This window comes from Sinocyclocheilus anshuiensis, unplaced genomic scaffold (assembly GCF_001515605.1).
Source record: "Sinocyclocheilus anshuiensis isolate Anshui unplaced genomic scaffold, SAMN03320099.WGS_v1.1 scaffold204, whole genome shotgun sequence".
Taxonomy (NCBI): domain Eukaryota; kingdom Metazoa; phylum Chordata; class Actinopteri; order Cypriniformes; family Cyprinidae; genus Sinocyclocheilus; species Sinocyclocheilus anshuiensis.
The window spans coordinates 560,441-573,353 of NW_015557064.1; the positions used below are offsets into that span (position 1 = coordinate 560,441).

A 12,913-nucleotide genomic window follows, 5' to 3' on the forward strand; every position below is an offset into this window, starting at 1 on the left:
GCAGTTTACATCAATAGTGAACTGTCAACCCACAGTAGACACAACACAGATTTATTTCAGTCTTAATCGAGTAGCTTTTTTCATCAAGAAGGATATATATATATATATATATATATATATATATATAATGTGACATATTATGTGACCAAAGAGACTAAGGAATATCAGAAAAGGGCAAATGTAAACCCCTGTTCCACCCAATTTCAGGAAAACATTCCTCAGTCACTAATTATTCCAATATGACAATTAAGATATTTGCATAGGCAATATGGGATTAGCCCTTAAATAGTATGTTTCCTGAATTCTTTGTGAGTATATATCATAATTATGCTGAAAGGAATTAACAAACAAACAAAATGCTACTCTTCTTAGTAAACCCTTGGTATACATCTCAATTACAGTATTAGGCTTCAAGTAGATCAAAATAAACATTAACTTTATGAGAAAAAAAACAACTAAGCATAACGAGAGGTAGTGGAAAACCAATTAAAACGAGACCTCGTCCATGAGGACGGCGCTCCTATAATCACATAGCACAGGCTCCACTTCATTTGCTTAGAAAAGGAGCCTTTTGGCAAGAAAGAATATTTTTCCAAGTCATACCATGCTTATAAAATCATTATCAACAGCTGTTAGCCATCACTGTGACAGCCGTCAAGTGAAAAACTCCTGAACTCTCGAAATCGGATCAAACATTAGCAGCAAAAATGAAGTTGAGGCATTGAAATTAAACGGATAACTACTCTCAAAATGATGGTTCACTGTAAATGGGACCAAATGGGACATTGCATGCTCTTGTATAATCTGCAATCTAATAAATAATGGGTGAAAATGTCAAATTTGTTGTCATTTACAGAATGATACTTTGAATAATACCTTTGTCTGTGAAACTGATAGTTTTTTATGATATGTTTATAGTTTTTATTAAATGATTCCGTCTGCTGTACAATACAGTATCATAATACTGCACTAATTTCCATTCTTTATTTGCCTCCAATTTTTTGGTCAATAATAATAACTTATACCTTTGAGTGATACACTTCAGAGGTATGATTAAAATTTCTCATCACTTAAATGAACACATCATGATTATCTTCCATTGTGATTTTTTTTTAATGGGGTCCTATTATGCTTTTTCAATTTTTCAACTTTAGTTAGTCTGTAATGTTGCTGTTTGAGCATAAAAAATATCTGCAAAGTTACAAAGCTCAAAGTCCACTTCAAAAGGAGATATTTTATTTAACAGAAATCACTTTTCAAAAACTACAACGAACGACTCGTTTGGACTACAACGCATATTTTCCGGGATTTGTGATATCACAAATATCGACGAATGGGACGAGACCTGGCTGAGCTGCACTAGAGAAGGCAACGAGTGTTATCACTATGTCGGAGACATGCTAGCTTTCCCAAGGCAGACGAACTTAAGAGTGGTTACAATCATCCGGGTTTAAATCGCGCTCAAATTGATTTGATTTTGACGCAAATGAAGGCCCGCCTTCTGAAATACGAAATGTGCTGTGATTGGTTAGCTGGGCCAGTGTGTGTTGTGATTAGCAGCTTCCAGGCGCCTGGTCGGGAAATGTCACGCCCCTTACTGCCAATCACAACACACACTGGCCCAGCTAACCAATCACAGCACATTTCGTATTTCAGAAGGCGGGCCTTCATTTGATACGGGAACTATTCGAGCCGTTCATGCTAGACTGAGAAGAGAGGTGTTGTAATAATGTAAAATATATGAAAAATAATGTGTTTTTCGAACAGCCTAGTATGAGAGCCTGTTCTAGTACACCCCCAAAACAAAATCAAGACTTTTAAAAGAGCATAATAGGACCCCTTTAAATCTGTCCATATCTGCTTTAAAGTGACCTTAAATAATCATATATTTACTTTGTTCCCTGTCCAGTAGTTTCAATAACCTCTATGATATTGGACTTCCTGGATCACTGACATGTACAGATTGAAATAGTCATACAGTCACATTATTTCTCATTGACATTTTTCGTAACACTTACAGTAAGTGTGTGTCAGTTTCGTCAACCTCTGATTTCCCCCCTTAAAGATAGTTTGGTAAATGTCCATGTGTCATGCAGGATCTTTCTTTTTTTTTTCTTTTTTTTTTTAGAGCAAGACAATTTTGATTTATTGCTCATTTCTTTAATGACATGATTTTTTTTCTTTTAAAACAAACAAGAAAATTCAATAATTTTGTTTTAGAAACGTGGGAAAGCCAAGCTTCCCATGATGGTTTGCTGCTTCAGTAAGTAAACTACTATTCGGTTTGTAAAACAACATAAATGAAGGAGCTACTCACATTGGCTGATGCTCAAACACACAAATACTTCAAAGAAGGATAGCTATGCACTCTGAAAAGTGACAAAGGTCGTCATTTTAATGTGGTAAACCTGCAGAGTGAATGGCACTTAACTCTCAGAGCACCAGTAAGAAAGCCCAACAACAACACACTTGATCATGACTTACTTAACAAATGTTAATTCATTGGCACAAGAGTTCAGGGAAAATTACACTTTGAGGTTGGGTATGGTGACCAGAAAACGTTGGTTTAAATGCAATTCACTCTTGAATTACTCAGCTAAAAGGTGAGAGTGTGGTTTAACACACCAGTATTTTAAATATCGTGTTTTCATGCACTGGCTGCTGCGATTGCAATAGCACATAAATGTCTAGAAAATTGAACAGCAACATTCAAGTTTGAATCCAACAACATGGAGCTGAAAAGCTGTCATTCTTGAGGGACACACGTCTAAACCTCTAAAGGAAATCATCTGTTATAAGTATCATCTTCAACATGATGCTTCCCGCAGAGGTTCACATCATTTCTGGGTTGAGTATTGCAATGTGTACATGACACAACAGAAGAAACGCATGCTGGAGAAAAGTATTACAAAAAAGACTGACTTGTTTTCGGTTTTTGATAACCTGCCGTTTTCCGAGCTGTGAAAATGGCCGAGAATGACCGCTCCTCGTTGCAAAACAGACAGAAACCAAAGTTTCCCTGATGGATCCGACTTCGTCGCGCCACCTCATCGAGCAGGTCTCGGCGATCACAGTTATTTTAAACAGATCTAGTTTAACTCTCAAAAACAAGGCATAGTGTTCACTACACTTTTGTTTAATAAAATACATTTCTGTAATGTGTAAGACCATTTGAAGCTCTTTTAAGAACCTCCAGAACGTTGGTGAGTGATTTTCAAGCAATTCTCGGTCAATCCAGCGAAGCTTACAGCCCATGACATACAGTACCTGTGCTTCTCTCTTGTTAGTTACGGACTGGGAGGGGCTAGGAGGACTCAAACAATAAACTGTGTCGTCACCAGCATCAGCAGCTTTTGTGCCCTTACTCATTGTCGAGGCATTGTGATTTTTGCAGAGAGAAAGAAATGTTCATGATTCATTTAGCTGCCCAATCACACTAGCTAGCCCTTATGTTTCCCAGTTAAAGAACTGTCGACACGCAAAGAAAGAGTTTGGACGGCAAGACGGCGATTACACTTCCCAGCTTCTCTTTTACAAAACAATTGGCACAGCTAATTTTCCCTTCGCTTACGAGAGCTTTACAATATTCTCTCCCCATGACAGCATAAAAAAACTTTTTTTTTTTTTTATTAAAAAAAAAACATTGTAGTCCGGGGCTTAAATGTCAAACTGGAGTAAATTCCATAACCTTGTTTCATGCAAAGGTTTTCTAGCTTAACATCTACCGGCGCTTATCCGTTTGTTTTTTATTTTCTTTAAAAAAAAAAAACAACATTATTCAGCTGTCCTCAGATATGGGAGGCATAAAAGATGGAAAGGATCAGGTAGAAAGAACATAGAGAGATAAAGAGAACAGGTGAGGTAAACAGGAATAGAGAGGAGATTTGAGGAGTCAAAAGAGACAAAACAGGTGAATGAAAAAAAGACAAGTAAGTTGAGAGTAGGAAGTATGGATCTGTCAGTTTTCCTACACATTTTTTCTGTGTGTCAGTTGCCTGAGCAGCTCATATTGGCACTTAAACAGAACTGAACTTCAGGGTCACTAGTGGATGCTCAGAATTGCTTAACTACTCACTCTTGAAATAAGAAACATCACACCTTTTGAAAGCGGCACCTTGGGGCTTTTTTGTCACAAATGTTCTTGCTGAAACCTAGGTGTCTAAGCAGGCCCTCTTGCTGTTAAGGAGATCCCTGTAAACAGATGAGTTGAGAAATCTGGGGAAGGAGTCTCTGTGCATGAGGGTGTAGATCTGAAGCTGGGCCCCCTCATACATCGTACTGCTGGGTTCTGCCAGGCTTTGGTTGATGACTTCCCTCACCCGTGAATCCAAGCTGACCTGCCGAACGACAACAAATGTAAAGACCAACAACTTTACACAAAGATCTAAAAACACTGCTTATATTTAAACTCCGTGTGAAATTTTTTACTAGATTGAAAATATTGCATATATAATTTTTTTTTTAATCCAGAGACAATTTTTTTAAAACATCAAGAAAAAAACCCAACTTTTAGAGAATTTAGACCATTTAGAGATTTTTTTTTTTTAAATTGCCATTTTAATAAGAACTAATATCTTCTAGCTTTGTGTGAAATATTGTATGCAAAAATTTATTTTTTAATTCAGAAAAAGATGTACACATAAAACACCCTTATATACCCATGAACAACGATCACAAATCACATCTTTAGCAAACATCAAATCACATTTTTATTGTGAGATGGCATAAAAAACCTCACCAAAACTATTGAGTTTTCATATGCAAAAAAAGCTTATCTTAAAGGCTATATATTTAATTTTTCGCCACTAGAGGGCGCGTATTCAAAACAAACAAAGAAACAAGGTGTAGTTAGATGACTGAGTGTGGAATCATGGGAGTTGTCGTCTTCATGAATGACATTATAGACACGCTCCGTGTCACTAGTTAAAATTGCTTATTTCTCTGGATTTAAACATTCTTCGAAACATTTGGGATAATGTAAGTACACAAGTCAGCAAAATATATAACACTGTTCTAGTGGTTTTTGGATATTTTAATAAAAAAATCTTACATATTGTGCCTTTAAATAAACAAATCTGAATGAACAATCATTATCTTGAAGCTTTGCATTAAATATTGTACAGCAAAAATAATTTTGTAGAAAAAAAAAAATTCAGCACAATGTTGCTCCAAAGAAAAAAAAAACAACGTTTAATGAGCTCAGCAAAACAGAAGCAAAATGCTCTTCATTTGACTAAAGTAAACAGAAAAAAACACACACCCATATGCACCCAAGAATAGAAAAAAAGAAAAAAAACATTTTTTTTTGCATTGTAAGGTGGCCAAAAAAATTAAACACCAACTATTCAGATAATGCTCCTGCACAAAAACGCTTGAGAATATCTTTTGTTTCGGCCATTTTTAGATGAATTATGAATTTAATATGAATATCTTATATTTTTATGCTGTCATATTTGATTTATTTCTGAATGTATTTCAGCCACAGACAGCATTGTTTATTCGTATATTGTTTACACCGTTTTCTAACCTCTTTTGGTGAAAGAATGGAGACGTAGTCTTCATAAATGATCCTGGCTTTTTCATCTATAGCAGATGAGTTTCTTTCTTTCTTCAGTTCCTCACAGGCGATCCAGAACATCAGGTTTTCTTCGCTGTACTCGGACCGCAAGAACTCCCGGAAAACATCCCTCCCTTCTGGAGAGCGCATCATCATCTCAAAGCTCCGTGACCAGGCAATCACCTCATCCAGTGTGGGATGCCTTCAAATGGGAGACAATGAAAAAAAGCAGGAACTACCCATATAAAACAACTTTACTTCAGCTGTCAGTAAAAAAAGTGCAAGTAAATGGCATAAAAGGCACTTGATTAGAAATTAAACTGCATTGAAAAGGACTTAGGAACAAACTTTGTGAGATTTTTAGATCATTTCATTTTAAGATGGTTAACAAAATTGCAGTTCCATTTTAAGGAAATGTTGCTCATTTTAACTGGATGTTGGAGAAGTATGAACACAAGAACTATATATATAAAAAAGCACCAAACATCTTTAACAATAATAGATGTTTCTAACAACTCACTGTTCCTCTGTCGCTTCTATGCTATCCATCTTTGTACATGTTTGCCTCTCTGCACGTTCCCTTCTGTCTTCATTCCTAGGGTGAGAAGAGAAGTGTTAGACACAGCAAAGTCTCTGTGGCATTTGAAACATGTTGCGTTGATCATCATGCAAGGTTAAACAGCTACGGTAAAACTAGAGACTGGAAACTAACAAGTGATATTCCAGTACATAACCATTCAGGTGTTTAAAGGGTCATATCATGAAAAAACACATTTTCGTTTTGAAATAAAAGATGATATAAAATGTAAACATATTATAACCTATTCCAGTGGTTAACAAACATTTTAATTGCCCAAACTCAAAGTTGTAAAAAAAAAATAAAAATATTTCAGTTTTTCTACTTCAAAACTTCTCATTTAATTCAATGTTACTTGCCGTTTCTTTGTCATTTTTTCTCTCTCAAATGTTTCTCTCACTCTCTTCTGGCCCCCAGTTTGGAAATAAAAACGTCTAACCATAATCGAAGTACTAAAGTACTAAAATTCCTCCTCTAGTCCAAAAAGAGCATTTATTGAAACTAAGCTACAAATGACAGGTGAACATCCACCGTGTTTCTCAATCCAAGTCTCTGTAGAGCAAGTATAATTGGGTTTGTTAGCCATGCGGTTCGACAAGCTGACAAGACTCTAAATATATAACATGTACTACACAGCCGTTTTGCATGTGATGTGGGACAGAAATAGCCATTTACTGAGCAGATAATGGCAGTGTGTAGTGGGGGGGATGGCTGTGGAAACCCGAGGTTACAGAGCAGGGTTTGTACTGCCTCCTCAATGTTTTCTTTATTTCGTGCAATATTTGTATTCATTCATGTTATTTATAGTCCCCCTGCAAGCTGTGCTATGGCCTTTCCAATCTTTCTTTGTTCAATGGCCCAGCCTCAAACACCAACATCTTTTTACAAGCTAATTTAACCCTTTAAGGAACACTTATTCTTACAATTTTTTTAAAAGAGTAACAACAGATTGAATTTGTTTCTAAAAAAAAAAAATGTTTGTAGATACAATTAAAAAAGAAATAAATTAAATTAAATTAAAAATAAAATAACGAGACAGCTGTGGATAATGGAAGGTTATTTTCCTCCCATTAGTATTAATGACACTGTTGAGGTTGTGTTGAGGTTTTTACATAGATATGTATTAGTAGATGCCACATTCGACCACACCAGACATGTCGATGCATCTGCCATTGGAATGGTCGATGTGTCGTCACTCACACTTTGCTCACAATAAAAATCAAGGAGTTTTAGGATGCCACAACCTTGCGCAGCCTCTGGTTGTACAAAACGCCGAAATATAAATTCCTGAAGAAATTGGATAAACTTTCACAGGTAAAAATGTGTTGGTTTGTATTTTTAATATGTATTAACTCGATATTACAGGTTTTTAAACTACAGTACCTTTTAAATGTTGTGTTAGCAAACGGCTTTGTCTTGTTGTATTGTGTTAGTTTAGAAAAATCATCTGCTGAGGTCTACTGCAGATATATTCATACTTGCGTATCACTAGGGTTGCAGACGTACAGGCAACTTGCTCTCGAGTGTTCACAGACCTGCTTTGACCATTCCAATATGGCGAAAGGCTTACAGTGGCCCATAGAAACAGCCGCTAATAGGGCAGCTACTTATACACATCTATTGTTTTTTACACCTAAAATTATGGGCATGCTTAAAAGCGCACTCAGTAATCATCAAATAAATGGGCGATGTTAGCTTGCATACTGAGACAAACCCTGTTCTACATACATGTCTTAATATTCCTGTGGGAGGATTTTAAAAGGCTATGCTAACATATAACAATGCCTACATGAAACAAATAAATGAATGCCACTGGGTCATTTACCACATACCTTTTGAAATCTGTAATGTTAAAAAAAAAAAAAAAACTTTTGAACGGTAATGTACCTGAGGCAGGTAATGGTGATAAAATACTTAAAAGCACTGTGTGCTGCTTAATGTAAAACTCATAGTTAAGCAAATAGCTACCATGAAAGGACATGTTTACAGCAGAACATAATGAAGGATGGGGTGTACCAGAGGCATTTGCAGCATCCACACCAGCACAGACAGCAGGTGTTGGGCCTCGGGTGACCAGGCGCCTGTGGGGGTCCTTCAATGCGTCCCTGCTGCCTTTTCCTCATGTCAACTCCACTCACACTCTGCGGCTGTGGACAGACACATCTGATTAGAAACAAAGCAGTGGGGGCTTGGGAACTGTGTTGGCTGGAGTGTCTTGTTAACTACAGATGTTTCTAAATCTAAAGTAAGACCAAAATAGATTATTAATTATTTTTAGCTTCCAGGGGAGGGATTTATTATGGTAGAGTTATGGTAGCTTTCCCAATGGAAACGATCATAAGGATGCTCAGTATCTAAGCTTGTTGGACTGTTTCCTACTCTACTGTCAGATGCATATTCAGCTGAAATCTACTAGAATGCACGTGAGAGGGTGTCTGTAGAGACTGAAACAAGAGAGAGAGAGGCAGAAAGTAAGGAAATCCCCTCTTCAGACTAGACATTCATTCCTCTAGCAAGATGCTAAATGAGTGAGCTGTAGGAGGGTGAGAGAGAGAGATGCTGGTGGGGCTGAAGCATTCACTCCCCCACCCGTGAACACACACAGGCAGTAGTAGTGTGGGATCTCACATGTTCTAACACATTAGCAAATGCAATGGTTTTCCTTTTAGGAAGTACATGGTCTGTAAAAATGCAATGGCTGTCGCTTCCTGTTTCTTAAAATAAGTTAAATAAAACCATACGAATCCTTCCTAAAAATTATTCTAGGGAAAACTAATTAGATAAATAAAGTACATTGTCAAGGAAAATGAAACTAAATGAGTCATCAATATTTAAGTTCGTTTTACTGTAAAAAGAAAAATTATACATTTTATATGTGCTAAAAGTGATTTTTGTCAACATTTAGGAGCTTCCTAGTACATGTACATATACTAAAAACCGCCAAATTCTCATTTTAGATTTTATAATGTCTTTAAATTGGAGGCTTGGCACCATATACGGATAAATCTGTGCAAATCAACATTTTTACCTGTACACAGGCAAACAGAGAGCAGACGTGAAATACATTTTCAATACGTTTTCAATAAATTCTTCCACGTTTGGTTCCCAATATCACTGGCTTGTTAAAAACAACATCAGAGCAAAGATCTTAACCACAAACATTTTAACCGCATTGCATGTGTTTCCAAGATGCACTCTATCAGGAGAGAAAATAAGCAAGTGTTGTTATTGTGAGCTCTGCTCCACTCTAACCGTGATCCATCACCATACCATTAACATGTCTTTGAAACACATGGGTGATTATTCTGTTTGACAGTTTTATTAATAGTGACCATATATTATTGGTACTATGGAAGCACCTTACTTGCATACACATGAGGATAGTAATTAAAAAGATATTTTTTGTCATATGTGATTTTGATCAATGATATAACTGATAAAAATAATAAAAATAAAAATTATAGTAAAACCATTAACAATTATTTTTTTATTTAAATTATTGCTGAAATAAAATAGAAATATTAGATTAAATATAATATTATATAAATTATATATAAAATGTATATATGTGTGTGTGTGTGTGTACAGTAGGGCTGTCAAAATGACTGAAAAACTAAATTCGAATTTTCTACTTAAATATTATCAAAATTCGAATTATATTCGAATTTAAAAGGCATAATTTCAAGTTGGGGGAAAAAAAGCTTTAGCCTTTTCTCCTGAGGCCACAAGAGGGCGCATCGAGCAAAATATTATGCATGTTTCTTCAAAGCGTAATAAAATAACACTACTATCTTTGAAAAAAAGTGCATAATGTTTAAAATAATGTTTATAAACCATATATAATTAATAAAGTTGCTTAAACAATTAGAAAAAAAACAGCACCATGCATGTATTATAGTTTAATACAAAGGACCGAAAAACAATCACAAAGAGTAGGCTACTTTCTTTATTTAAAAACATGAGATACAGAGGGATGGGGAAAAACCGCCATAACATCTTTAGACATGTTTTTTAAAAGTTGAACTTGCTTTAATTTTACATGGCTTTCTAAACATGCCGCTCTCTGCAAGACGCGAGTGCAACGCTGATAGATGTCCCTCTAGAAAATGTGATAAATATGCGTTCTGTGTGAACGGCTTGGTTTCAGTTTTGGCATAAACAACATCTTCTCCACACTGATGCTCTCGTTTTCCACAATATACTGAATGAACAACGTAGCAGCTCAACTGGATAGGCTAACAAAAGCATTCAAATGCAATCAATGATACATCGTCGTCAGTTTTTGCATTCGAATGTGGGTTTTTTGTATTTATTCGACGAATATTCGAAATTCTAATTTTTTTTGACAGTCCTAGTGTACAGCAACTGTTTGGCAACTAACATTCTTCAAAATATCTTTTTTTGTGTTCAACAGACTGAAGAAAGACTGAAGGTACTGAAGTCACTAAAATTAATAAAACTAAAAATGAAATACAATTTAATTAAAGCTAATAATAATAATAATGACAAAAACAAAAAATACTAAAACTTAAATTAAAACAAAAAATTAAATGATAAAATAAAAGATAATTTAAAGAATTAATAAACACTACAATTGCAAATAAAATAGCATGCTTATAATACTAAAATAACATTGCTTGCACGTTATACTGTATACCAAGTCTTCTGAAGCCATTTGACAATTTTGTCTGGAGAAGAGACTGAAAGTTAAAGTCAAAATGGTTTCAAAAGCTATAAAGGAGAGTAAATAATGGTAGATTATTCATTTCCTAGTTAACTATTCATTTAACCCCTGCACCACTTCAAGTGTTTTGTGGCCTTTATGGGACTTGAATGGGACTTGCCTCATTACTCTATTCAACTAATTGCTTTAAGCTCTACAAGTTGTTTGCGTGAACTGCAAATAAATTATGTGAAATACACTTTGGGAAACCCTTGTAAACATGATGCCTCACACCATGACCTCAACAAATGTGTTCATTTTAGCAAAAGCTTTCTGGAAACTGATCTTTTGGCAGGGTTTGGCAGCACAAACACCATATCACATCACCTAGACATCTGATACAAATATTTGGGGACAAACAGTCTGGGCACTAAACGGACAAGCTGGAGCTCTGGGACGGTATCAAATTATCATTTCCCAGTACGGTATTGGTAAATATCCCATAACCACGGGGCATTTGGTTGGCTGACTTTTTGTCGCAACGTGTGGTGCATAATTTAAAGATTCACTGCTGATTGAAATGCATTGCTGTGATAAAGGACAAAACCACATAACAGCCAATTTTTATGTACGAAAACACAGCATTAAATATGCTACACATCATTTGCTCTCTAAAATAAATATATAAAGCACACTGCATATAAAAGTAATCATTTTGTTACAATTTTTATTTAGTATTAATATAGTGCTTGCACTAGGGTAACAGTAGTGTACTGTTTTCTTAGTTTCATTACATAATATCAATATTAACTCAACATTACTGATATTACATATGCCAAAATAGGAATACTCTGAATATTTAGGTAAATTATAGTTAAACAAAGACCTTGAAACAGAAACCTTACCTCTAAATTCATCCTTGCCCTTAAAGTGTTGTGATAAACAGCCCTGCTACCTGGTGCTGAAAGCTCAGTTTGTCTGGGATGTAATGTGAACATCCTTTGAGAGTTTACCCTATAGAGCCATATAAACCAAATATGCAAAACAAAACTACCATCAGTTATTCAGTGCCAGGCAATGGAAATCATGCATCCTGACGCAAAACACACCGAAGCATCCCTTGTTCACATCTAGAGCATTGACCCAACCCTCTACATTGCGAGTAAATCATTCGCATATGCGACTAAATCTTCACTCTGGGCAACTAAATGATGTCTAATATTAGCCAATGGCTAATAAATTCTCAGATTTTACTCGCCAGTGTGTACCAGTGCGTGAGTTGGAGGCTAAGTATAAATTTAGCTCAGATATATTTTCACTCGCCGAACACTCTGACTGAGCGCATCAGAGTTTCACTCTACGCCAAGCGATCTGTGCTGTGTTTCAGTTCAACTGAATGGATGTGCAACGCACCTGCATTTAACGTACCGTAAACTCTAGTGTGAATGGCGCACGACTCGCCGTCGCTTTGTTTCACACACACGCAGCGAGAGAGGGAGAATTTTACAAACAAAAATATATATATATTTATCAGTCTGGCGAGTAAACAAAAAAATGTACTAACCAATGGCGATTCAATTGCCAAGGTGTTCGTAGAGGGCTGCATTGACCAACAACTCACAACTACACGAATCACATTTACACAATATGTAAAACAAGAAGTTGTGTTGAGGAAAAAACAATTATACAACCAGTCTGATTTCACAGGAAATCTTGTATCATTTTCTAAAACATTAAGCTAAAAAAAGTCAGGGCACTAAAAACTAGCAACAGACTAATGTATGAGACGATATTTGGCTATTTTGAGATTAATAGCCAACAAATCAGCCAATAACTATGCCCCTTTGGCTGATTAACAGGTGCCTTATGCCGAGTTCACACTGCACGATTTTAGCCCGATTTTTCACTCGCCGACAGGTTTTGTGAATCGCCGACAAATGCCCAAAATCGGAGGCAAATCGGTGCTCGTTCACGCGAGTGACAATCACGCAGTGTGAATTATCAAAGACGCTATCTCAGGGAATCGCCGACGCCCGTGAAATATTTGGCATGCTAAATATCTGGAGCTGTCGCCGATTCACAATCACGCTGTGTGCAATGATTTCTGACTGAAAAC

At 36.0% G+C, this 12,913-nt stretch overlaps 1 protein-coding gene across 1 annotated transcript in view; it reads right to left on the reverse strand.

Annotated features, from left to right (window-relative positions):
• Positions 1–1,849: 1,849 nt before the first annotated feature.
• The window catches only part of LOC107676609 (regulator of G-protein signaling 17-like), a 15,409-nt gene continuing 4,345 nt past the window's right edge, over positions 1,850–12,913 (reverse strand). Inside the window, exons 3-6 of the mRNA XM_016471193.1 lie at positions 8,151–8,281; positions 6,078–6,152; positions 5,528–5,759; positions 1,850–4,337 (exon numbers count right to left, since the gene is read on the reverse strand). Of these exons, the coding sequence (XP_016326679.1) occupies positions 4,152–4,337; positions 5,528–5,759; positions 6,078–6,152; positions 8,151–8,281 (624 nt within the window). The 3' untranslated portion in view covers positions 1,850–4,151. The remainder of the gene's footprint in view (positions 4,338–5,527; positions 5,760–6,077; positions 6,153–8,150; positions 8,282–12,913) is intronic.